This window comes from Notamacropus eugenii, chromosome 2 (assembly GCF_028372415.1).
Source record: "Notamacropus eugenii isolate mMacEug1 chromosome 2, mMacEug1.pri_v2, whole genome shotgun sequence".
NCBI lineage: Eukaryota > Metazoa > Chordata > Mammalia > Diprotodontia > Macropodidae > Notamacropus > Notamacropus eugenii.
The window spans coordinates 18,481,363-18,503,518 of record NC_092873.1 but is presented as its reverse complement, the minus strand read 5'-3'; the positions used below and the strand labels follow the sequence as shown (position 1 = coordinate 18,503,518).

General features: G+C 51.7%; 1 protein-coding gene across 1 annotated transcript; it reads right to left on the bottom strand.

The window, feature by feature from the left end:
• Positions 1-9,643: 9,643 nt before the first annotated feature.
• OVOL1 (ovo like transcriptional repressor 1) lies at positions 9,644-18,962 on the bottom strand. Its single transcript, XM_072639139.1, has 4 exons — positions 18,523-18,962; positions 13,193-13,410; positions 11,949-12,138; positions 9,644-11,636 (listed from the first exon to the last, which is right to left on the bottom strand). Exons 1-4 carry the CDS (start codon positions 18,620-18,622, stop codon positions 11,344-11,346), a joined length of 801 nt encoding a protein of 266 aa, XP_072495240.1. The 5' UTR covers positions 18,623-18,962; the 3' UTR covers positions 9,644-11,343.
• Between the last annotated feature and the right edge of the window lie 3,194 nt (positions 18,963-22,156).

Sequence of the window (22,156 nt, the reverse complement as noted above, 5' to 3'; positions counted from 1 at the left end):
TATCTTTCCCAAGAAAACCCCAAATGGGGTCACCAAGAGTTAGACACAACTGAACAGCAATAAAACACTCTAACCTGCAAACAGAATCTTGACACCATTAAGGGTGTTAGCTTTACCTTCAGCTTTGGCTCACCTGAAAACCTGATCAGCACGTCATCATCATCTTTCTCCAATTATTCAACAGCTGAGAACTGAAGATCCCTGGGGCCCTCCACTGGAGACCACCCAGTTCACACTGAACCATTAATGGCCAGATCAGAATGCACCTGAACTGCACAGTCTTCAAGCTCACGTCTCTCCAACTTTTCTAAAAGAATAACATGATTAAGTGCCTTACTAGCATCCTTTGCTAGAAATCTCGAAAAACTGTATGACAACACTCTCCTGATTGAAAAATAACCTTCTTTAAAAAAAGAAAAGGGAAGTGAAGTTTGATGTCTAAGAAGCCAGGGTGAAGGTGAGGGTGTCTAAGGAGACTTCACGGCAGCGTCAGCGGTGTCTAGGTGGAGTTCAAATACAGAGACTTATTGAAATGTAAAGGAAAACCTTGAGATGCAAAAGAGAGATTCTCCCTCCCCACTTAAATTCAATTCACTTACTTGTCCATGGTCCCAACATGACGTCATGGTCCTCTGGGAGAACCAAAGAACAAACTGTAACTACACATTCCCCATCCCAGAAAGTAGAGATTGAAAAATCTTAGTTGCATATGAAGAGGTCAAACTACTTCAGCCTTAGTCTCTAAAGACCAAATCCTGGGGCCTTTTCTTAATCCTTTTTCACCATGTGCATGACCCTCTTCTCCCCATATTCTCTTCTCTCTAGGTTTTTGGGGACCCCATCCCCTCAGTTTTCCTCCAGCCTCTCTGACTGCTCCTTCTAAGTTTCCTTTGCAGGGTCTTCATCCAGATCAGGCCTTCTGACCACAGCTGTCCCTCCCAGCTCTGTCCTTCACCCCTTCCCTTCCCTTCATTATTTCACTTGGTGATCTCATCAACTCTCCTCTAAAGATTCTCAAATGTACTCATCAGCCCTGACCTCTCTGTGACCTCCAGTCTTCTCAGCTCCAACTTCCCATTCCACATCTTGAAGTACAAGTCCCACAGAAAGCCGAAACTCAAAATATCTAAGACAAAACTTAATTCTCTTTCCCTCCAAATTCTTCCCTTCCAAATGGTCCTGTTACTAGGGCCCCACTGTCCTCCTTGTCCTCCAGGCCGACCACCTAGGAATCAGCCTGGACTCATCTTCCTATCCCCATATCCAGTCTACTGCCAAGACCTCATCACCTTTGTGTTCAGTCATTTCAGTCGTGTTCGACTCTCTGGGACCCCATTTGAGGTTTTCTTGGCAAAGATGCTGGCATGGTTTGCCATTTCCTTCTCCAGTTCATTTTACAGAGGAGGAAACTGAGGCAGACAGGGTGAAATGACTTGCCCAGGGTCACACTGGGCAACTTTGACTCAGGGCTTCCTGACACCTGGCCCCATACTCTTACCCACTGTTCCACCAAGCTGCCTAGACACCCTTGTAACATCTCTCTTAGATGCTCCCTTCTCTTCTCCAATATTGCCACCAGTCTGCTGCCTCATACCCATAGCCTCCTGGTGTTTCTGCCTGCCACAGGTCCACTCCCTCTAGCCCATCCTCGAGTTCACTGTCCAGAGGGCAGATCTGACCACATCAGCCCCCTGGGATTGTTTGCAGTCCTTTATTCTCTCAAAGATAACCCAAATGACATCACGAGGTTGGGGTCAAGGTCTGACTGTGGCGGATCAGACCAGTATGAGCTCAGAAGGCTCCAAGAGAGGTCAGACACAAATAGTCCATGTGAACATTTGGAGTGGAGAGGTCTCTAAATTTGTCCATTTCACAATTCTTTTGAGCTCCTGCAAATCTGCTTTGGTCATAGAGCACAGCACCTTCTCTGATGTGGGCATGCCATGTGGAGCAGTCCTGAGCCAGTGTCTCTCATGTAACACAAGTAATTCCATACTCTTCAGAGAAACCCTGAGAATGTCCTTGTATCACTTCTAGCTTCCATGTGAGGCTTGCCTTGTGTGTGAGTTTTCTGTAGAATAGTCTTTTAGGCAAGTGTACATTTGGCATTTGAACAACATGGTCAGCCAATTGGAGCTGCATTCTCTGCAGTAGCGTTTGAATGCTTGGCAGTTGGATTTGAGAAAGGACTTCAGTGTCTGGTACCTTATCCTGCCAGGTGATCTCCAGAATCTGCCTAACACAATTTACATGAAAGTGATTCAGTTTCTGGCACTGCACTGGCAGACTATCCATGTTTCACAAGCATACAACAATGAGGTCAGCACAACGGCTCTGTATACCTTCAGTTTGGTTGGCATTCTAATACCTCTTCCCTCCTTTACTTTCCTTTGGAGCCTCCCAAATGCAACTAGCTCTGGAAACTAGCTCTGGATGCCATCAAACTCATTATGAACGTGTAAATCCCTGGAAAGTAGACTGCCAAGGTAAGTAAACTTGTCCACAGCATTCAAAACTTCTCCATTTGCTGTAATCAATGGTTCCATGTATGGCTGGCTGGCGGAGAACTTCTGTTTTCTAGGTGTTAATTTTCAAACCAAAATTAGAACAAATTGAAGAGAACTGATCCACACTTTGTTGCATCTCAGCTTCAGAGTTTGCACTGAATGTAAAATCATCTGAGAATAAAACGTCATACACCAACTCTCCCTCCACTTTAGTCTTGGCTTGTAGACTTTTCAAGTTAAACAATTCATCTTCAGTGCAATAGCTGACCTTGATGCCATTTTTGTCCTCATTGAAGGCATCTGATAACATTTTGAAAACATCATGCTGAAAAGTATGGGAGCAAGTGCACAGCCTTGCTTTACTCCACTGAAAAGCATCATCCATTATCTAGAACCCTTGCAAGCATGCAGTCATGGAATGGGTGTAAGATACTGATGAACTTCACCAGGCAAGCAGATTTTGCCATGATCTCCCACAAATCCCCATGATTGACAGTATCAAAGAAATGGGTCAGATTACACTCACTAATGGTACATGGAATTACTTGTGCTTGTGGACAACACAAAATCCAGTAGACCTGAAAGATGAATTGATCTTATCGGGAGAGAACTCAGCAGCTACCACTTCCAAACGGCAGCCCTGAGTGAAACAAGGGTAGAAAATGAAGCCCAGCTTACCAAAATCAGAGGTGGACGCATGTTTTTCTGGAGTGTTCACAGTGATGAGAATCACCATGAAGCTGGTATAGGTTTTACAATCAAAACTAATCTGGTCAACAAACTTATACGCCTCCCCAAAGGAGTGAACGTCAGACTTGTGACAATGTGATTGCCACTCACAGGAAAACACCATGCCACCAATCATCAGCGCTTATTCTCCTACCATGACAAACCCTGATGAGGTCAAAGAAACATTTTTTGGAGTTGATGTCATTGTTCTGTGAGGGGGCAGCTAGGTGGTGCAGTGGATAGAGCACCAGTGCAGGAGTCAGGAGGACCTGAGTTCAAATCTCACCTCAGACACTTGACACTCACTAGCTGTGTGACCTTGGGCAAGTCACTTAACCCCAATTGCCTCTTCCTGGGCCATCTCCAGTCATCCTGATGAATATCTGGTCACTGGATTCAGATGTCTCTGGAGGAGAAGTGAGGCTGGTGACCTGCACAGCCCTCCCTCACTGAAAACAAAGTCAAGTGCAAGTCATGTCATCATTTCTCTGATGGCATGGTCTTCTTCGGCAACGAAGGACGAATACAATGTAGTTACTGAATACATATTTTGGAGGTTCTGCTGACTTCCCTCTGCATTAGTTCATGGAGATTTTTCCATGCTTCTCTGTATCTATCATACATAGCATTTTTTAAAAATTTAAGAACACTTAGTGAGTGCTAAGAATTAGATTTTTAGAAGATTTATTTGCCTGTTTCATCTTTGCAAATATTTCCAAATTATTCTCTGTTATTGTTTTTCCATTGTGTCTGACTCTTTATGGCCCCACATTTAAGGTTTTCTTGGCAAAGATGCTAGAGTGGTTTGCCATTTCCTTCTCCAACTTATTGTATAGATAAGGACCTGAAGCAAACAGGATGAAGGGACTTGCCCAGGGTCACACAGCTAGTAAGCATCTGAGGTCAGATTTGAACTCAGGAAAATGAGTCTTCCTGACTTCAAGACACTGTGCCACACACATGTCATTTCTTATAGCACAGTAATATTGTTACATGCATGTACCATGGTTTATTTAGCCATTCTCCAGTTGATGGGCATCTACTTTGTCTTAGCTATCACCAAAAGTGCTGCTATAAATATATTTGAGTCCATAAGGACTTTTTTTTTTTATCCATGGGGCCTTTGTTGGCCCAGTAAAAGAGTCTCTGGTTCAAACATTTTAGTGACATTTTGGTCACTTTTTTTGCATAATTCCAAATTGCTTCCCAGAATGGTCATATTACTCCACAGCTCCACTAACAATGTATTAGTGTGCCTATCTTCCCATAGGTCTTCCCACATTGACGGTTCCTGTTTTTTGTCATTTATGAAAATTTTCAGGGTGTGAGGTGAAACCTGAGGGTAGTTTTGTTTTGTATTTATCTCATTGTTGATGGTTTCTTTCACCATGTTAGCAAAGAATGTTCGCATTCCTTCACGTGGCTGTGAATGCAATTCTATTTTCTACAACTGTTAGTTCATATTATTAGGGAATATGAGAAGTCTTTAGCCTAAAATGGCCAGGGTTTCCCATTGCATCCTGGGCCGTCTGCAGCCTTCCTGATGAACCTCAGGCCACTAGACCCAGATGGCTCAGGAGAAGAAAGTGAAGTTGGTGACCTTGCACAGCCCTCCCTTACTCAAATCAAAGTCAACTGCAAGTCATGTCATCATCTTGCTGTCATGGTGCTCTTTGAGAAACAGTCTTATACTTAACAATTTATGTATTTAATAATTGTTTATATATCTTGGATGTCAAACCCTTATCAGAGAAATTTAAAACAAAGGTTTTTTCCCATTTGACCACTTTTCTTAAAACATCTAACGTTGTTTGGGCAGAAGCCTTTTGGTTTCCAGTTGCCTCTTCTGCTGTAGACATAGTATTATGAACCTTTATAATTCATCATTTTAGGGTGGCCTTGGATCCCCTGGTTTCTTCCTCTCACCCCTGAACTCTTCTTCCCATTTGAGATTCCTTTCTCTCTCTCCTCTCCTTCAGCTAGTCTGTTCCTTAGTTTTGAAATTTCATTTTCTTCTGCTCCTTTCCAAAATCTTAAAAGGATTTCTCGCTCTCTTCATTATCCATCTTTTCTTTCTGTTTATTCCACTTGTTCTCTGATTCACGACCCCTAGAATTATCTGGTCCCTCCCTTTTCTCTGTATTCTTCATGCAATCGAGGCTTCTAAAGTATCCATTCTGGATTCTCCCCTCTAAGTGCCTTCCAACACTGCCTTGCAGGGCTTACCCCATGGATCCCCCATTTCCATTGTGCCTCATTTCTAAAATAAACCAGTGACTGCAGGCTTCAGAGAGGATGCTGCCCCACCCCCCTCCCTGATTATGCAGCTCATCAATGATCTATACCCTCTCTTATTAACCTTTTTTTCTTCTCTTGTTTTACATTTCATTTTTTTTTTGTAACATTTTAAGTTCCAAACTGTCTCCTTGTGTCCCTCCCCTCTCTGCACTAGAGAAGCCCATCATCTGACACAGATATAGATGGGTGTGATATAGATACATAACATATCCCTATCTACTTATATGTAGTATTTATAATGTTCCAAATAACTTAGTCATTCACATTGTTCTTTGAACAATATTGCTGTTAATGTACCCGATTTCACATTTCTCTCTGTTCATTTCACATTTCATTATTTCATACAAGTCATTCTATTTTTCTAAAATTAGTGAGTTCTTCATTTCCTATAGCACCATCACACCTCACCACCTGTTTGGCCATTCCTCAGATGATGAGAATCCCTGAACTTTCTCCATTTGCCTGGAAAACTTTTCCTGGTGCCCAATGACTCCCTCAGAACAAGAAGACTTTTCAAACACTGAATCCTCGAGACCTCATCCAACGTAAAATCCCCACCTCCCTTTGTTGAGCCTTTCTCTTCATTCACAGGAGTATTGATCAGTGGAACCCTCTCCCTTCCAAAGTAAGGCCTCCTTCCTTCCTCTTCCCCTTTCCAACCATTTCTCCTTCTTCTCATTCACTGCCCTGTAGGCTTTATCTGAGACCACAGAGGTCCCACCTTCCCTCCATTGCCAGCCCTTGATTTGAACCTGAAACATCACTTCTTCCTCTCTATCCCTCTGCTTCCCTCCCCCTTTATCTACCCCCCCCCACATTGTAATATAGTCCCACAGAAGCAGTGGAGGGTCTCCAGGTTCTGACCATAATGCTCCCTTTTCACTATTACCTCTGTCAGATTTCTGTCCTCACCATTGTCTCCTTGACCTTTAGGACGATGTCCATCTCTTCCTGGGCACCCTGTGGTCACTGTTGCTGCTGCTGGCCTTGCCTACATTTCTGGTGTTTGGGGTGTTTGAGATACAAACCCTCTCTTCACTTCTGGCTTTCTTTCTAAATATGTTTCAAACTCTTTCTTATTGAACATCCATCTTTGGTCCCATGTGGTTAAGCTCCCATTTGCAGGACAGGTCACCCTGGGCTGCATCCTCAGCTTCACAACTCTTCAGAACACATCGTTCCATTCTCTTCTCCTTTTCTAGTGGGTGTAGAATAGTCTTGCTTTATTCAAATGCCCTTTCCTTTGTATTTGAAAGTCTTTCTCCTGATGGCTTACAGAACTTGTTTTTTAAATTAAATTGTTAAATTTAATCACTATTAAGTCTTGAAGTTTCCAGCACTGGATTTTTTTCTGGAATCAATCTGTGAATTCTTTGGAATTCCATTGTATATGTTCAGAAGTTTGGGATGGTTTTCTTTTATTATTTCCTTCCTTATGGTGTTAAAGCTTTTTGTTCTTCTGGTAGTACTATGATCCGTAGGTTGTCTCTGTGCATCTAGTCTTTGAATTCAATATATTTGCTTGCACAGTGAGCATAGTTCTTTTAAAATGTTGTTTTTTGCTTCTCTTTTCAAGGTTTCTCTTCATATTCACATTTCCAATCGATTGTTTTCTCTTTTGTTTCTTTGCTGAAGTTTGCATTCGAGATTCGGGTTTTTCCACTCTGCTCATTATTTTTACTGTGCAGGCCATAAATTCCGCTCTCATAATTCTCATTTCTTTTTTATACATGTCAATAACAGTGTGTTGCGGTTCCTATATTCTCCAGTTCCATAAGATCCTCTGTCTTATCAAATGTTGGATCATTTCCTACCTTCCTTCCTTTTTTCTATTTCTTTTTTTGACAGCATTTATTCACAAATGCTTGAATTTGTTTCTTATATCTGGAGGCCGTGTTTCCTTCTGTTGTGAGTGTCTTTCCTGCTGATTTATCTGTTAATGTTCAAAGTTTTTGAGATTTATTCTTTCTGATATGGTTGGTACACTTAGTCTTTTCTCTCCCTTATGTTCCTTATCACTCATTTCATGACTTCCTCCTGTCTGGATCTCCAAGCAGCTTGGCCTCCTCCAACACTGGGAATTCATAGTTCACCAGCCCAGGTCTCTGGTGCAGCTGACTTTTGGGTAGTGTCTGTCCTGGTAACTTGCCCCACCCTTTCTGTTTCTCAGCTCTCTATCCCAGCACCAGCATTCAGAACTTTGCAGCATTAGTGGTTCTGGATTGCAGCCCCTGGCAGGCTTTTGCTGGCAGTTGAAGCCTGAGCAAAAGTCCACAGCCTGGAGCTAGAGGGGGTCTAGGATAGAGGGAGTGGGGAATGGGACATGGAAATGGATTTGTTGTGTCCTTGGGTCTGCTGGTACAGTCTGTCGGTAGTATAGGGGGTTGGGAGGAAGGGTGTAGAGTGAGCTCAGGGTCAGTGAGTGAGAGTTGGCAGATTTTGGATTTGTTTTGGATTCTGAGGGTCCTAGACCATGGAGAGACAGTATTGTTGCTTTATCTTTGGTGTACCATTTTTGTTTTACAGAAGTTTAAGAGGTCTAGTTCTTTCTCTTGTTCACATATCCCAGAAGTCTTGCACTTCACAAGCGTTTCAAGCCTCTCTAACCCCATTCCCCTCCCCAGCTGCTTGTACCTGCTTCCCAAATTACCTTGTATTTCTTATATACACGGGTTTCCCCCAATAGAATGTTAGAGGCAGCTGGGAGGCCTCGAGAATATTCTTCACTTGGAGTCAGGAAAACCTGAATTTGAATCTGATTTCATACTCCAACTGTGTGACCCTGGGCACATCACTTAACCTGTTTGCCTCAGCTTTCTCCATCTGTGAAATGGGCATAATAGCACTTCCCTCCTGGGCTTGTCATAAAGCGCTTCATAAAATTGTTAGCTATTAAGTAACCACTCACATAGGTTGTAACTGGCAGAAGCAGCATTCACACCCAGGTCCTGGGACTGCCCATCGTGCCACTCTTTCTGAGCACATGGTTTCTACTGTCCTGCCATGACCAGATGACTTCCCTTTTTGCCTGATTGCTTCGCTGTGTTGTTGTGGGAAGTCTCCTCAGTCATATATAGGCAGGGCTGCTCTGAGCCCTGTCCCAGCCATGGTGCTGGTGATACCCTCCTTTGGCTGAGATATCTACTTCATCTAGCTTGCCACCCACACCGTGGAGTTGTTTACACATATGAGGTCGCAGGGCCTAGAGTTGGAAGACCTGAGTTCATAGACTGCCTCACCCACTTACCCTGTGACCTTGGGCAGGTCACATCATTAGTTTCCTTATCTGTAACATGGGACAATGATAAAATAGCATCTGCCTCAGAAGGATGTGGTGAAAATCAAGAGAAATTGTGACTCGCTTTGCAAACTGTACAGGGCTGGGTCAAGAGAAGGATGAGCCCAGGGAACCCTGCCAGCAAGCCAGAGCCTTATGTGTTCTCCCTCTTGCCTAAGTTGGAACACCTGTTAATCACCCATCCTCCCCAGGCAGAAGCCCTGGCCAATCTCAGGACAAGAGGACAGCCCAGCTGGGTCCTTCCAGCAGACGAGGTCTCCAGGGATGGGGGCGGCTCTTCTGGACCAAGATGTGTCCCCAGAGCTTTCATTCTTCCCATCCCATCCCCCATGCCATGACAGCCTAAGATTGGCACCATTGCTGGCTGGGCTGCTAACATCTACTCTCCTGAGGCCTGAAGCTGCTGCTTTACCCCATCATTGTGAACACTGCCCCTCCCTGTCTTGTAGGGTCTGATTCCATCTACACACAGCCAGGAGGGGGGTGTCCCTGTGAGGGAAGGGGGCTTATGAGGTCAGAGCCCGGGGATTGACTGGAGGTTCATAAACCTGCAGGGTGTCATCTCTGGCTGTGTGACCCCGGTCAAGTCCCTTCCCCTCTCGGGGCCTTCATATCCTCATCTATAAAATGAGGTCCTTGAACTAGACTGGCTCCAAGGTCCCCTCCAGCTCCAACATCCTGTGGTTCCCTGATGCCAGGAGGGCTTAGCAACAGACTGGGGACTGTCTTGAGGCCTTCCTGAGCCAAGGGAGTGGGGATGGGCTCACTCAGCAGGAAGGTATGGGAGGCTTGGCCCACAAGACACATGGCATTAAAGAGATCTTAGATTTTAATAACAGAAAAACCAGTTACAAAATCAAACAGAGAACACAGAACCTTGTGACTGGCAGACAGAACCAACATGTAGTGATGAAAACGTGTGAACATCACCCTGGAGGTTCCTAGAAGAGGAGTATTTAAACAAAAAATCCTCAGAAGGGAGCCTGGATGCACCAGCAGAGCTGGGAGGCAAGATGCAGAAAGGTCCTGAGGTTCCCAGCTCAGGTTCTCCTCCCCTAGGGTACTGTCTAGTCTGGTGGGTTGGCCACACTGCCACTTAGTCCCCAGTGAGACCCCAGGGCTAATCCAGACTGATAGCCAATGATCAGTGTTTAGGGACTGGCCCTACTTTGGGTCTGGCCATCTACCAACCCTTTTAGCAAGGCTGGAATTCCATGCGGACTGTCTTTTGGGAGCAGCTCTCCCCTTGACCATAAATGAAGAAAACCCACAGAAAACTCCAGGGGCACTCAGGCCAACATTCTCCAGTAACCTACCACTGGGACACAACAGTTAGAAAAGTGTGAGGCCTCTTTATTGGTGCAGGGAACAATTAAATATCCTTTCTAATTTGAGAACTGAGAGTTGCATCTCCACCTTGGTAAACTGAAGAAGGTTCAGGGTAGGGGGTGCTCCTGGGCTCAGCGAAAGGCTTCCTTTCCCAGAGCCGGTTCTAATGGGTTGATTAACATTCTGCCCTCAGGTTCCCTCTCTTTCCTGCTGTCCTAGGAGTGAGTGGGGCCACCCCTGAGCCCAGAAAAGGTCAGACCCCCACCAGTGACTCCCATCTATGCTACTTCCTTCCAGGTGCCGAAGGAGTTGATGGATTCTGGGTAACAAAGGCACAACTGTTTCACCTTAGCTGCCCCTGGGCAGAACCAGAAGGAATCTACTGGAGTGGTGAGTGACTCAAGATGTTATTTGGGTCCATTTAAGAGCAGAGAAGTGAGGGGTAGCCCTGAGGGGGGGCTGCAAGGGGAGCATGGCGGAGGCCAGGCCAGAGAAATACATTCTGGCATGACAGATGAAAGGAGGCAGGAAGCCCTGTGCCTTGTCCAGGCAGATCCTGGAGAACAGAAAGGAGACAGGTACCCCAGGGTGTGGGAGTGGGGGCAGATGGGGTAACACAATCCCTGCCCACAGTGATGAGCCACAAAGGAGGGAGGGATGGAGAAGAGCTAGCTCTTTCCAGCTTTGAAAAAGATCTCCATCAGCTCCAACAATATATTAGTATCTGTACATGTGTCATCTTTCTAAAAAAGGCTCAAGGAAAGAAATCCTATGAGCTCATGCCTCGGGAAGGCCAGTGTGTGTACGCGGTGATCTTCCCTGGGTGTGAGCACACCTGCATCCTGGCAGAGGGGGTGGAGCCCCACACCTACCACTAGCCTCCTTTAGCAAGTGTCTTGTTTTCAAATAGTCTATGCTTATCCCTGACTCCCCAGAACTTGGGGGCTCACAGCTTAATGTCTTCAAGTCCCACCTCAATGAAAGCAAAGAGAAATGTGGGAGTGTTGTCTGAAAAAGATGGGTGGAATCCTCCTTATACAAACCACCTCTGCTTTCTCCCAGTTTAAAAGGGGCCGGGCCTGAGTGCCCTTGTGCCCAGGCAGCAGGAGGTGGTGGCTCTGTGCCCAGGAGTCCTTGGTGCCCTTCCTCTGGGTGGACAGAGGGTCTGGCCTTCCTCCGGGTTTAGAGACAGTGGCTGCTTGGCAGCAGGGTGGTGACTGTATTCTGTAAGGCACCGGCCTTCTTAGAGGTTTTCCTCAGCAGTGGGCTGTCAGGGTGCTGTTCCTTCAGGTGGAGGACATGACCCTCCTGGCTGTCAGAGGTGCAGCCACATTCCTCACACACATAGAGCTTGGCCCGCCGCTCTTTGTAAGCATATTTCTGCTGCACCCCGTGGATCTTCTTGAGATGGGACTCGAGGGAGCAGCGCTGGGTAAAGGCTTTGTCACACAAGCTACATTTGTAGGGACGCACACCTGAAAGGAAGAGGGAGGCAGGAGTGATGAGGGGGCCCGTCCCCAGAAGCCCTCAAAGCCCCTCCCCATCAAGTCTACCCCAAGTCTTCTTGGAAGAGATGCCCGACTGTGGGAGTAGGAGAGCAAGGAACCAGGCCAGCTGTGCCCCCAACTCACTGGTCATCCACAAGCTGATTTACCCCATTTGTCTCTTAGTAAGGAGACCAATTTCAGCCCCATGTCACCTTCTCTTTCCCTGCTCTGCACTGCCAGCACTGGGCCCCCTCCCCCACCCAGTCTGGTTCAGGGTGTTAGCCTCCCAGGTCCACTCACCAGTATGTGTGCGCACATGTCTTTTGAGGTCAAAGGTGTCATTGAAGCCCTTCCCACAATAGGTGCAAAGGTGTCTCTTGACATCATTGTGACATTTCATGTGACGGTTGAGCATGCGCTGATAGGTGAAGGCCTTGTGACAGATGTGACAGGTGAAGAGCTCCCCACCTGGGCTGTCTCCTATGGTCACCTACCCAGAAACAGAGCTATGAGTGACTACACAGATCCTGAATTGCTGCCAGGGGGGACTTGGCCTTGCCCATCCCCCTGTGCCCCAGGCTCTGCCTCCATATCCTCCCCTGACTGCCCAGGCAGGCTTCCTCGCAAGCTCTGAATGCTATTGGGCTTGGAGCTCAGAGTCTAGGCCCTAGCTTTTCTGACCCCTTCGCCAGCTTCTGAGCAGCACAGCTAGCGCAAAGATGGGAGGGCAGGAGCCAGAGTGAGCACAGAGCCTGTGACTGGTGTCACTTCCAGGTGTCTGAAGTGGGCAGCTGCCCCCCAGCCTGTCATCACCACTGCTGGGGCCTCCTCCGGGTAAAGCCAGGCTGCCCTCTCTCTACTGACACTGGGGGTGATCCTGCTGTCTGTTCAGTCTAGAATGTGTACGAGCATAGTAGATGAGGTGAGGAGAAGGCCTGGGAGGCAGGACTCAGTTCACTGTGTCACCTCTGCCTGCCTGCAGATAGGCTGTCCTGAAGAGGAGCCCTGGGCCTCCCCACTCCAGGATTCTGTCAAATGGGGAGGCTGGATTGGACCCACAAGGTCAAGTCCATTATCCTACAAACCTAGGGGCAGGACACCGGCCAGTCCTCTGGAGGTTGTGTCTCAGATGTCACAGGATAGTGTGGAGTATTGGAGAGACTAGGGGGGAAGCTGGTCCACATTCTCCTCAGGTACGTCATGGGTGATAGTCTCCATAAAGCCAGGCACCCCACCCTCACCCTGGCTCTAGGCTGAACAACAGGGAGGTGTGTATGGTTACAGGACACCAGCTCTAGAGCTAACCCTGCTCCCAAATCCAACTGCTTCTGCCTGCACCTTGTCGCCCTTTGGGATCTGAAGCTTCACTGCCCTTCTGACAGAGGAGGGGGGGGTCAGATGTGACCCCCAGGGCGGCTTCTGTTATTGTTCAGTCACCCAACATTTTCTCTGATTCCCAAAGAAGGCCCCTGGGTTGGCATTTCCTGGACGCCAGACCTGAGTCTGTGCCCCTGAGCTCCCTGAAATTGGACCTGGCTCCTCACCTTCATCTTGGGACGCAGAAAGCCATGGTCATGGGCCTGAGGGGCAGTCAAGCGGCCCACGTCTTCTGCTGGTAGCTGTGCCACCACACAGGGTCCGGGAGCTGTGCCATAGCCAGGCTCCCGAAGACTCATGTCCAGGGCCAGCGGACAGGAAGGAGGCTCAGCCACAGAAGGCTCCAGATCATGGTAGGGCTGAGGTGGGCAGAATCCAAGACTGACTGTGGACAAAAGAGCAAGCACGTTAGGGCCAAGAGCATTCAGACTTCGAACATTCTAGTCTTAGCTTGCCTTCAGTGGGGCAGCCTAGAACCCACTGCCAAGCAATGAGGGGGCACGGCTCTGCCCCATTAAGATAATTGTAGGCGACGCCAGCCAAGCAAGCATCACAGCTCAGAGACATGCCCACTGAGTAATTTGTGTCTTAGCGGAACTGGGAGGATTCAGCCTTCTCTGCCAATTAGCCATCATGGCAAACTGCCTGTGTGCCCCACCTGGGCTGGTCCCTCTGGATTCCTGCTGTGGGCCCCACCTCCTTTCATGGTGAAGACCTAGGTGGGAGCTATGATAGCAGAAGCCTGGCCATCCCAAGCCACCTGGCTTCTCTTTCCCACTCCCATCAGCCCCCTTCTCCTGGCCTTTGCTGCCTCCTGCAAGGGGTCCCACTCCCTGAAGCCCCTACCATGTTCACTGCCACCTACTCCCTGAATTCCTGAGAGGGGGCGGGTGGCTCTGGCCCAGCCAGGCAGGCAAACAGGCCACAGGGGTGGAGCAGGGAGGAGGCCCCAGGCTGCAGCAGGTGGATTCACTGTAACAGTCTCCTGGGCTGCCTGCCCAGTCCTTACACAACCCACCCCCACACCAAGGACCGCTTAGTGTGGCAGAGAGGGCTGGGCTGGGTTACCCTTGGGTGGTGGAGGTGGCGGCAGCACCGATACCTGGCAGCCTTCGATGCTGCCACTCCCCTCCCCTCCCCGTGGCGGGCAGGTGGGCAGGCCAGCCTCCCTCAGGTCCCTGGAGTAGCGGAGACCAAAGAGTTCCCCAGCGACATTTCCAGGCAAAGGTTTTCACTTTGGGGACAAGTATTGCTTTGTTGGTTTTCGTTTTACAAGAAAGTGCTTGGATCTGAATGCAGAGCCCTCTACCAGGAAGATTTTTCAAGCTCAAAGTGGAGACTGAGGTCACAGAAAGAAAAACTGGGGCAGGTCAGGGAGGGAAGACTCTTGCCTGGTCCCCATCCCAAGCAGGGCTCTGGCCATGCTCCCAGCCTGCCTTGGGCCTCCCCTCTCCTCCCTAGAAGGAGCACAGAAGCCATCACCAGTGGGAGCCCTCACCCCTGCTCGGCCAGAACACTTAGGCGGCCCCCAGCCTTTTCGGGAGGCATGACTCAGCAGCCACCTGCCCTGGGCCTGGTCCCTGGCTTATGGTCACTGCCCATCTGCCATGGGGAGCACAGCCTCCCTGGGGGCTGCAAGCAAAGGGGGTAGATTCCTGAAGCTTGGGCCCAGGCAGAGACACACACAGGGAGCCCTGCCCAGGTCCCCAAAGTCCAGAGGGCTGCCCAGAACTGGTGGGCTTTGTGAGCATTGACTACAGGCTGAGAAGTCTCATGGGCTAGGGAGTAAGATGCCAGATATCCGCCCAGGTGTTTCTGGAACCACAAGAGGCTCTTAAAGAACCTACTCTCCAGTGGTTCATCTGAGCCATAGGTCTCCACACAGGAGGAAGTCCGGGTCTCTCGGCTTGGCTGGTGGCCAAACTTTTGTTCACCCATTCCTTGGGGACAGGGCTCAGGGGTGATGTTGCTCCCAGTCCCAAGGGGAGATGGGGATGCTGCACTGATGGTTTTGGTCCTGTCTGCTCTCCCATTTGGGGGAGAATTGGGCCATCTCTGCCTGGTATTCTCAGCTTCCTCTCACACAATTGAGGGGCTAGGGTGAAACCAGATGGAGCAGCAAAGGCTCCCAGCCAGGGTGGGACCCAGTTTGCTTCATCCCACCACCACCACCCCCCCCCCCAGCCCTGACGGACCAGTCCTCCCTCCTGCCCCCATTAGCATGTTGGGTGCTGCCCTTCGGACGGGAGGGTGTGGGAGTCAGTGTGAGGCTCCTGAGTGTGTCTGTCACTGGGGAGGCCAGAGCCCCAGGCAGGAAACAGAACAGGTTGGTTCCCTGCTGGTAGGGCACCCTGGCCCCTAATTGAATGTTTCCGGTGAGGTGGAGGCCCGCTCATCACCTGCCCACAGCCAGGCAATGTTGCAAGCCCTGGCTCCTCCCCCTGGGGTCTTGGATCCAAATGCATTTGGCCTGACTGCTCTCCAAGTGCTCCCTGTTCATCCTAGCTCTGGTCCTTACCATGAAGCATCCTTTTTGGGGCCTCAGTCTGCCCATCTGTAAAAATGAGACCCCAAGCAAGGCAGATGCTACAGACTCCCTGCTTTCTTGGGGCCCAGACCCAGCTGAGGGAGCTTGGCCCCTAGTACTCCCACCAAACTTTACTGGGGGCCGCCCAGCTAGCTTTGGCCACACAAGCCCAATGCATCAGGGGTTAGCAGAGTCTGGGAGGGGGAGCCCATCACTGTGGACTCACGAGCCATGAACCTGACAAAGGCATGGCTGGAAGAGTCCAGTTTGAGTCAGCCTCCAGGCCTGTGTCTGCCAATTACTGGGATCCTACAGATCATCCTTTGCTCTTTGCCAACCAGCCTGAGACTCCCAAGTGGGTCAGGTATGCGCACTGTCCTTAGAACCCAGGAAACCAGCAGTGTTGTCTATATGTAGAATTGAAGTCCAGACACAGGTTTAGCCTTGGCCAGTGAGCAGCAGAGAGCTCCCCTTGAGAAGCCTGTCTCCCTCCCCACTAGCATCTGCTTCTTGGGGTGAGCAGTCCCCTCCCAGCACACCCATGTTCCTCTATTTACCCTGGCTGGCATCTGCCTCAGGACACCCAAGAAACAAACAAAGCTGACGCCTGGATTATTCAAGCTGCTGGGCTCTGATGTACTCAGATCTTAGTCACCATGATAGGCTGGACTAGAACTGAAAACAGGGGGCCCTGCCTACCTACCCCCCCCCTCCTATCCTGCCTCTGGCCTCGATGAACTTGGAGAAGTCCAGACCAACCACCCCCTGCCACCCTCCTGGGCCTTAGCATCAGTAGGTTCATATCTGACTCTTGGCTCTGACCACTACTGTCAACGTCACCTTGGGAAAATTACTCATGTCTCTCCCAGCCTCCATTTGCTCTTCTGTAAAATGGGCACATAGGGGTGTGGCAAGCACTGCAGTAAACAGAGCAGCAGAGCATCACAGGAGGTCCTCCATCCACATTCCCTTCTCTAGGCTTCAGGAGGTCCATTCTGACCTCGTGAAGTCCTCCAGATGATTCTTTGCCTTGCTCTGGGCTCCATTCCTCAGAGGGTCCAGGGAGGGGGCCATCTCTTTTGGGTATCGCTCTATCTCCTTCCCTCTGGGCCACAAGGCACACCCTGGAGAAGCGGATCTTAGCCCACATCCAATGTTGACCTAACAGGAAAAGCAAGCAAGGTATTGCCAGGAATAAAGCCTAGGGAGTCCTGGGGGGGGGCTGCCAGAGCCGCTGCCTTGCCTTAGGCCCTGTCTCCACCAGAGTCTGGGTTAGTTCCTCCACCTCATGTCCATCCTGCTGCAGCTCTGATTCCTGGCTTCTGCCCTTGGCCCAGGGAGGACAAGGAAACTGAGGATCTGGGAGAAGGTTCAGGATTTGCCTTGTGACTGTGGGGACTCTGGAGTTATTGCAGGCTCAGTTCCTTTGGCACCCCCACTCATACAAAGGGACACTTAGAGATCCTCCAAGGGACCAGGCTGAACAGTTGGAGCTGGAAGGTTTCCAACATTCCCCAGCTCAGAGAGCCCCTCTCCCCAGTCTCTTTCAGAGGGAGCAGGGTCCCAACATGCTATGAGCTGGTCCAGTGGGCTGGGAAAAACGTGCCCAGCAAGCTGCTGGGGTCATAGCTGGCTTGAGATGGGAAGAAGGCAGCAGGCCAAGTCTGGAGAGGTACCAGAGCATAGAGCCTGGGGTCCTAGAGGCATGCCAGGAAGGAGGGAAGGAGGGAGGGGGGAGGGATGGGGGAAAGAAGGAAGGAAGGAAGGAAGAAGGGAGGGAGAGAGGAAGGAAGGAGTGAGGGAGAGGGGAAGGAAGGAAGGAAGGAAGGAAGGAGGGAGGGAGGGAGGAAAGAAGGAAGGAGGGAGGGAGAGAAGGAAGATGGGAGGTTGGGGAAGAAAGGGAGGAAGGACTTATTAAGCTAAGTGCCTACTATGTGCTCAGTCCTGGGCTAAGAAGCCTTGCAATGACATCTCACTGGATCCTCCCATCTCTGAGATGTCCCTGCCATTACTGTCTCCTTCTCAGTCCGGTCTGACTCCGCGATCCCACTTGGGGTTTTCTTGGCCAAGACCCTGGAGGGGTTTGCCATTCCCTTCTCTAGCTTGTTTTACAGATGAGGAAACTGAGGCAAACGGTGAGACGACTGGCGCAGGATCCCCCAGCTACTGTCTGAGGCTGGATTTGAGCTCAGGAAGGCGGGGCTTGCTGGGGGTCAGGGGACTTTGTTTGGGAAGACCGGTAAAAGGAGGCTGCCTGACCACTCTCCCTCCCTTAAACAGGTCTGTCCCCGAATGGTGAGGACTCAGCGCAGGCGCCCCCCGGCCCCCAACTCCAGCCTCTCGGGTCTGACGAAGCCCCAGCGGCCAGGCAGAACTAACAGTCCTCCCGGTGCTGCGCTCCGCTACCCTTAGACGCGGTCCGGCCGCGGCCCCGCAAGAAGTGGGAGCTGGGAGCTTGGCACGCTGGTGAAGCCTGGCACCCGTCACTGCTGGGCCCTCGGGGGGCTCCGGGCACAGGCACAGGCACGGGGGTTCGGGAAGATCCAGAAAGCAAAGAAGCGCCGTCCTGAGACGGGATGGCCCCGGCCAAGCCCCGCCGTGCCAGGCTGTGCCAGCCCGTGCCAAGCCCCCTCGAGCCGCCCCTGCATCGCGGCGGGCGGCCAGCCTGCCCGCAGGGTCAGCGGGCCCAGCTCCGCCGTCCGGCCCTTGGCCTCTGCAGGGCCCCGGGGGGCACGAGGGGCAGGGGCGCCGCGCGTTACCCCTCCGGGAGGGCGATGCCTCAAAATAAACCGCCTCGCTTCCCCCCAACCTCGCTGGCCGTCTGTGGGGAGGGGGGGGCCGCGGAGAGACGCGCTTCTGCCTTTCTAGGCAAAGGGGCGGCTGGGGGGCCTCGAGGGCACCGCGCGGCTCAGCCTGGACTGGCGGCCGGTGGGCGCGGAGGGTGCCCCGACGGGGCGGCGCGGCACTCACCCGGCACATAGATCTCGCCCCGCTCCTCGTCCGGGAGCTCGCTCCAGTTGCGCTTGCCCGAGGAGATGCACGGCTTCTTGACGAGGAAAGCCCGGGGCATGGTGGCGGCCGTCCGGGCCGAGAAGAGGGGCTGCGGGGGCAGGCACGCGGCCGGGGGAGGCCGAGCCGGGCCGGGCCCCAAAGTTCGCCGGCAGGAGCGCGAGGAGCGGCCGCAGCAGCCCGACGCCGCGCCGGTGCCCGAGCCGTGCCGCGCAGGCCGCCGGGAGGGTCAAGGGCAGGGGCGCGGTGGCTGCGGCTGAGAGGCTCCCTGGGCTCTGGCGGAGCCGGTGGCGAGGCCCGGGAAGTCTTAGGGCGCTCTGGCCCGGCCGGCCCGACGGGTTCCCACTTTATTGGCTTGCCGCGGCGCTCGAGGGTGTGCGTGTGTGTGCGTGTGTGAGTGTGCGTGTGCGCTTGGGGGGGAGGGCAGGGCAGGGAGGGAGGGGCCGGGGCGCGCTCCTCTGAGGAGCCCGGCCAGGCGTGGGGTGAGGACGGCGCATGCGTTGGGAAATAACGGTGACAAGTCACCTAGTGGTGTTACCTGCCCAACCGGTTCCCCCGGCGCGGCGGGGGGCGGGCGGGGTCACCGCGGGGCGGCCGGGAGCAGCGGTCCGGGCGCCGCGTGGCCGGCCCGCACGTCGGGTGGGGGCGGGGGGCGCGAGGACGCCGGGAGCCGATGGGGCTGTGCGGCCGGCCCGCGGTGACCCCGCCGGCCCTGCCCAGCCTGGCTCCCCCGCCGAGCCCGCTCCGGCTCCGGCTCCGGCCGTGCGTGCGTCCGTGCCTTCCCGGCCTGCCGCCAGGCCTCGGAGCCTCAGTTTCCCTGGCTGCCAAGCTCGAGGCTCAGGCCGGCGGCTCGCGCGCTCTGCGCCACCCCGGGCCCCGTGCTCCGGTTCGCCTCCTTAGACCCTCAGCCCCTCGCGCTCCCTTCTTTGAAGCTCCTTGGCCGCCGGGCTGCTCCCCGCCCCGGGCGGCGCCTCGGACCCGGCCCGGGGCTCCCCGCACTGCCGCCAGCCCGGCCCGCTCCCGGTCCTTCCTCCTCAGTCACTCGCCCAGCCCTGCTCCTCGGAGCCTCGGCCTCTGTCTTTAAGATGTGCCCGACGGTGCCCTGGAAGGGAAGCCTCCACAAAGCGGACAGTTGTCCCAGACCGCTCTGCCCCTTGGGTCGCGGGAGGGAGGGAGGGAGAGGAGGCTCCCGGTCTCGCTGTTCCCAGAGCCCGTCCTACAAAGAGGAGACCGGGGTCCGGAGAGGCCTCTGCAGACTTGGACCTGCGGTCCAGCCCTCACTCCCGTCTTGCCAGTGAGTTGGGTCTTCATTTGTGAAACCAGGACGGCAATACCTGTGCCCCCTCCACACCGGGAGGAAAGGCAACTGCTCTTTGCTTGGGAAGGGCTCATCATTTTTGCGTATTAGAACAGATGAGAGCAGTGGCTAACCCAAAAGCCCTCTGCCTCACTGTGGAATTTAGGGCACCTGCAGGGGGGCATCCACCTTTTGGGGGTGCGGAAGATCGGCGGGGCTCCTCAGCCCTCCCAGCACCTGGGCCTAGGCTGCCTCCTGAGCTCACCTCCCTCTTACCTCCCAGACGTATGCTGCCCTCAGGTAGAAAGGCTCTGTGTCCAGGGCTCGTGGTAAATTTCACCCAACCATCACAGGGCCTATTGGGGCCAAGGTGTGTGTGTGTTCGTCCTTCGTTGCCGAAGAAGACCGTGCCATCAGAGAAAGAATGACATGACTTGCACTTGACTTTGTCTGGAGTGAGGGAGGGCTGTGCAGGTCACCAGCCTCACTTCTCCTCCAGAGCCATCTGAATCCAGTGACCAGATATTCATCAGGATGACTGGAGATGACCCAGGATGAGGCAATTGGGGTAGCAAGGAGCCAGAGGAGTAATGACAGCCAACCTTGACTTGGGGTTTTGAGATCTGCAAATGCCTTACAGACTCTCACAACACTTCTGGGAGGTAGATGCTATTATCCCCCTTCTATAGATGAGGAAACAGGTTACCCAGCTAGTAAGCATCTGAGGCAGATTTCAAACTCAGATCTCTGCGGGCTCAAGCCCAGCATCCAATCCACCTAACTGTTCCCAGGTCAGACTTACTTGGGGAAAGTTCTGGGACCCTCTCCCTCTGGGCCTCTATCTGTCTCTTTCCCCCTCTCTAGACCCAAATCATAACTGCAGGTTGTGTCATGTGTGGCATCCATGTAATTCTTTTCACAATGAAGAAGTGCCAGATTTGGATCAGAAACCCCAGCTCCTTGCCACCAGCATGTTGTCAAGTACCTGCTAGGTGCCTGGCACTTCTGAGCACCAGGGACACACACTGAAAACAGAGCCAGTCTGTGCTCCCCAGGAGCTCCTGTTCTATACCAAAAGGAAAACATAAGAGTTCTGCATCAGGGCAGAAGGCAAGGTCCAAGGATCTCGAGAGTACAGCAGCAGGGCAGAGTGTAAGGCCTGGCCATTCCCCATCTTAGCAGAAGCATCCTATGTGTTGGCTCCCTGCTCATATGAGGGGTGTGAGCAGCCACATATGCCCTGCAGAGAGTGAACCCCAGGCCCACAGCCACTGGGAAGGGGGATTCCTAGTGGTCTTCATAGGCAGAAGTTGGACTGGGGCTATTGGAAGAAGGGGTCATCTGTAGTCCTCGCTGCCCTCCAGTGCCTTCCTGGTGGACTCTGGGTAAGTGTGGACCTGGGAACTCTCCAGGCCTCATCTGTCTAATGAGGGGGCTAGAACAGATCACCTCTTGAGGTCTCTTCCATCCCTAAGTCTATAAACAACTCAGGGGGCTAGATAGTACAAGTAACATTTTGTTTTACAGATGAGCAAACTGAGGCTTAGAGGTCAGAGGATTAGACCAGGATCACCTAGATCCAGTGTTCTTTCCCCCATTCTCAAATTGTAACTGTGCCTTGCTGGCCTCTCTTCAGAAAACACAGTCTTCTTAAAAACAAGGACTTTCTCCTGTCCCTGAATCGCCAGCCCAGCACCATACCTTGAACATACTCAGCAATTCCAAGTACTTCCTGAACTGAATTGGAAGTAGCTAGTGTGGTGTCCCCTAATCAATAAATCCTGAAGGATTCAATCCAAAAAGCAGCAATTAATTACCCACCAGGGACTGTTCTAAGACTGGGGATAAAAACACTGAAATGAAAGTCCCTACCTTGAAGGACTAGAGAGAAACAGATTCTGTACACGGATAAGGGGAAGCCAAAGCAATTGTATTGAGGGCATGGTGGGGGGAGGAAGGTAATAGTGGGCAGCATCTTTTGTGTCTTTAGACTAGGAAAATCAGGACTCTAATTCTTGCCCTCAGGAAGCTTCAAGTCTAAGATAAGCATCACAAGCTTCTGGACCTCTTCTCCAACGCACTTGGGCGCAGGAGGCTGATTCTCCAGTGTGACTGGCTATATTTCCCTCATTATTCACCATTTATTATTGATGAATGGCCCTTATTCTTATAAATTTTAATCAGTTCCTTACATAACTTGGAAATGATACCTTTATCCAAGAAAATTTGTTGCAGCAAAAAAGATTTTTTACCTGGTTAACTATTTCCTTTATAGTTTTAACTGTACTGGTTTTGTTT

Excerpts from the sequence above, each read along its gene's own strand:
- OVOL1 (XM_072639139.1), bottom strand. The coding sequence starts at position 18,622 with ATGCCCCGGGCTTTCCTCGTCAAGAAGCCGTGCATCTCCTCGGGCAAG. Across the intron at positions 13,411-18,522 it reads GGGCGAGATCTATGTGCCGG|TCAGTCTTGGATTCTGCCCA; the intron begins GTGAGTGCCGCG and ends TTTTGTCCACAG. Across the intron at positions 11,637-11,948 it reads ACATGTGCGCACACATACTG|GTGTGCGTCCCTACAAATGT; the intron begins GTGAGTGGACCT and ends TCTTCCTTTCAG.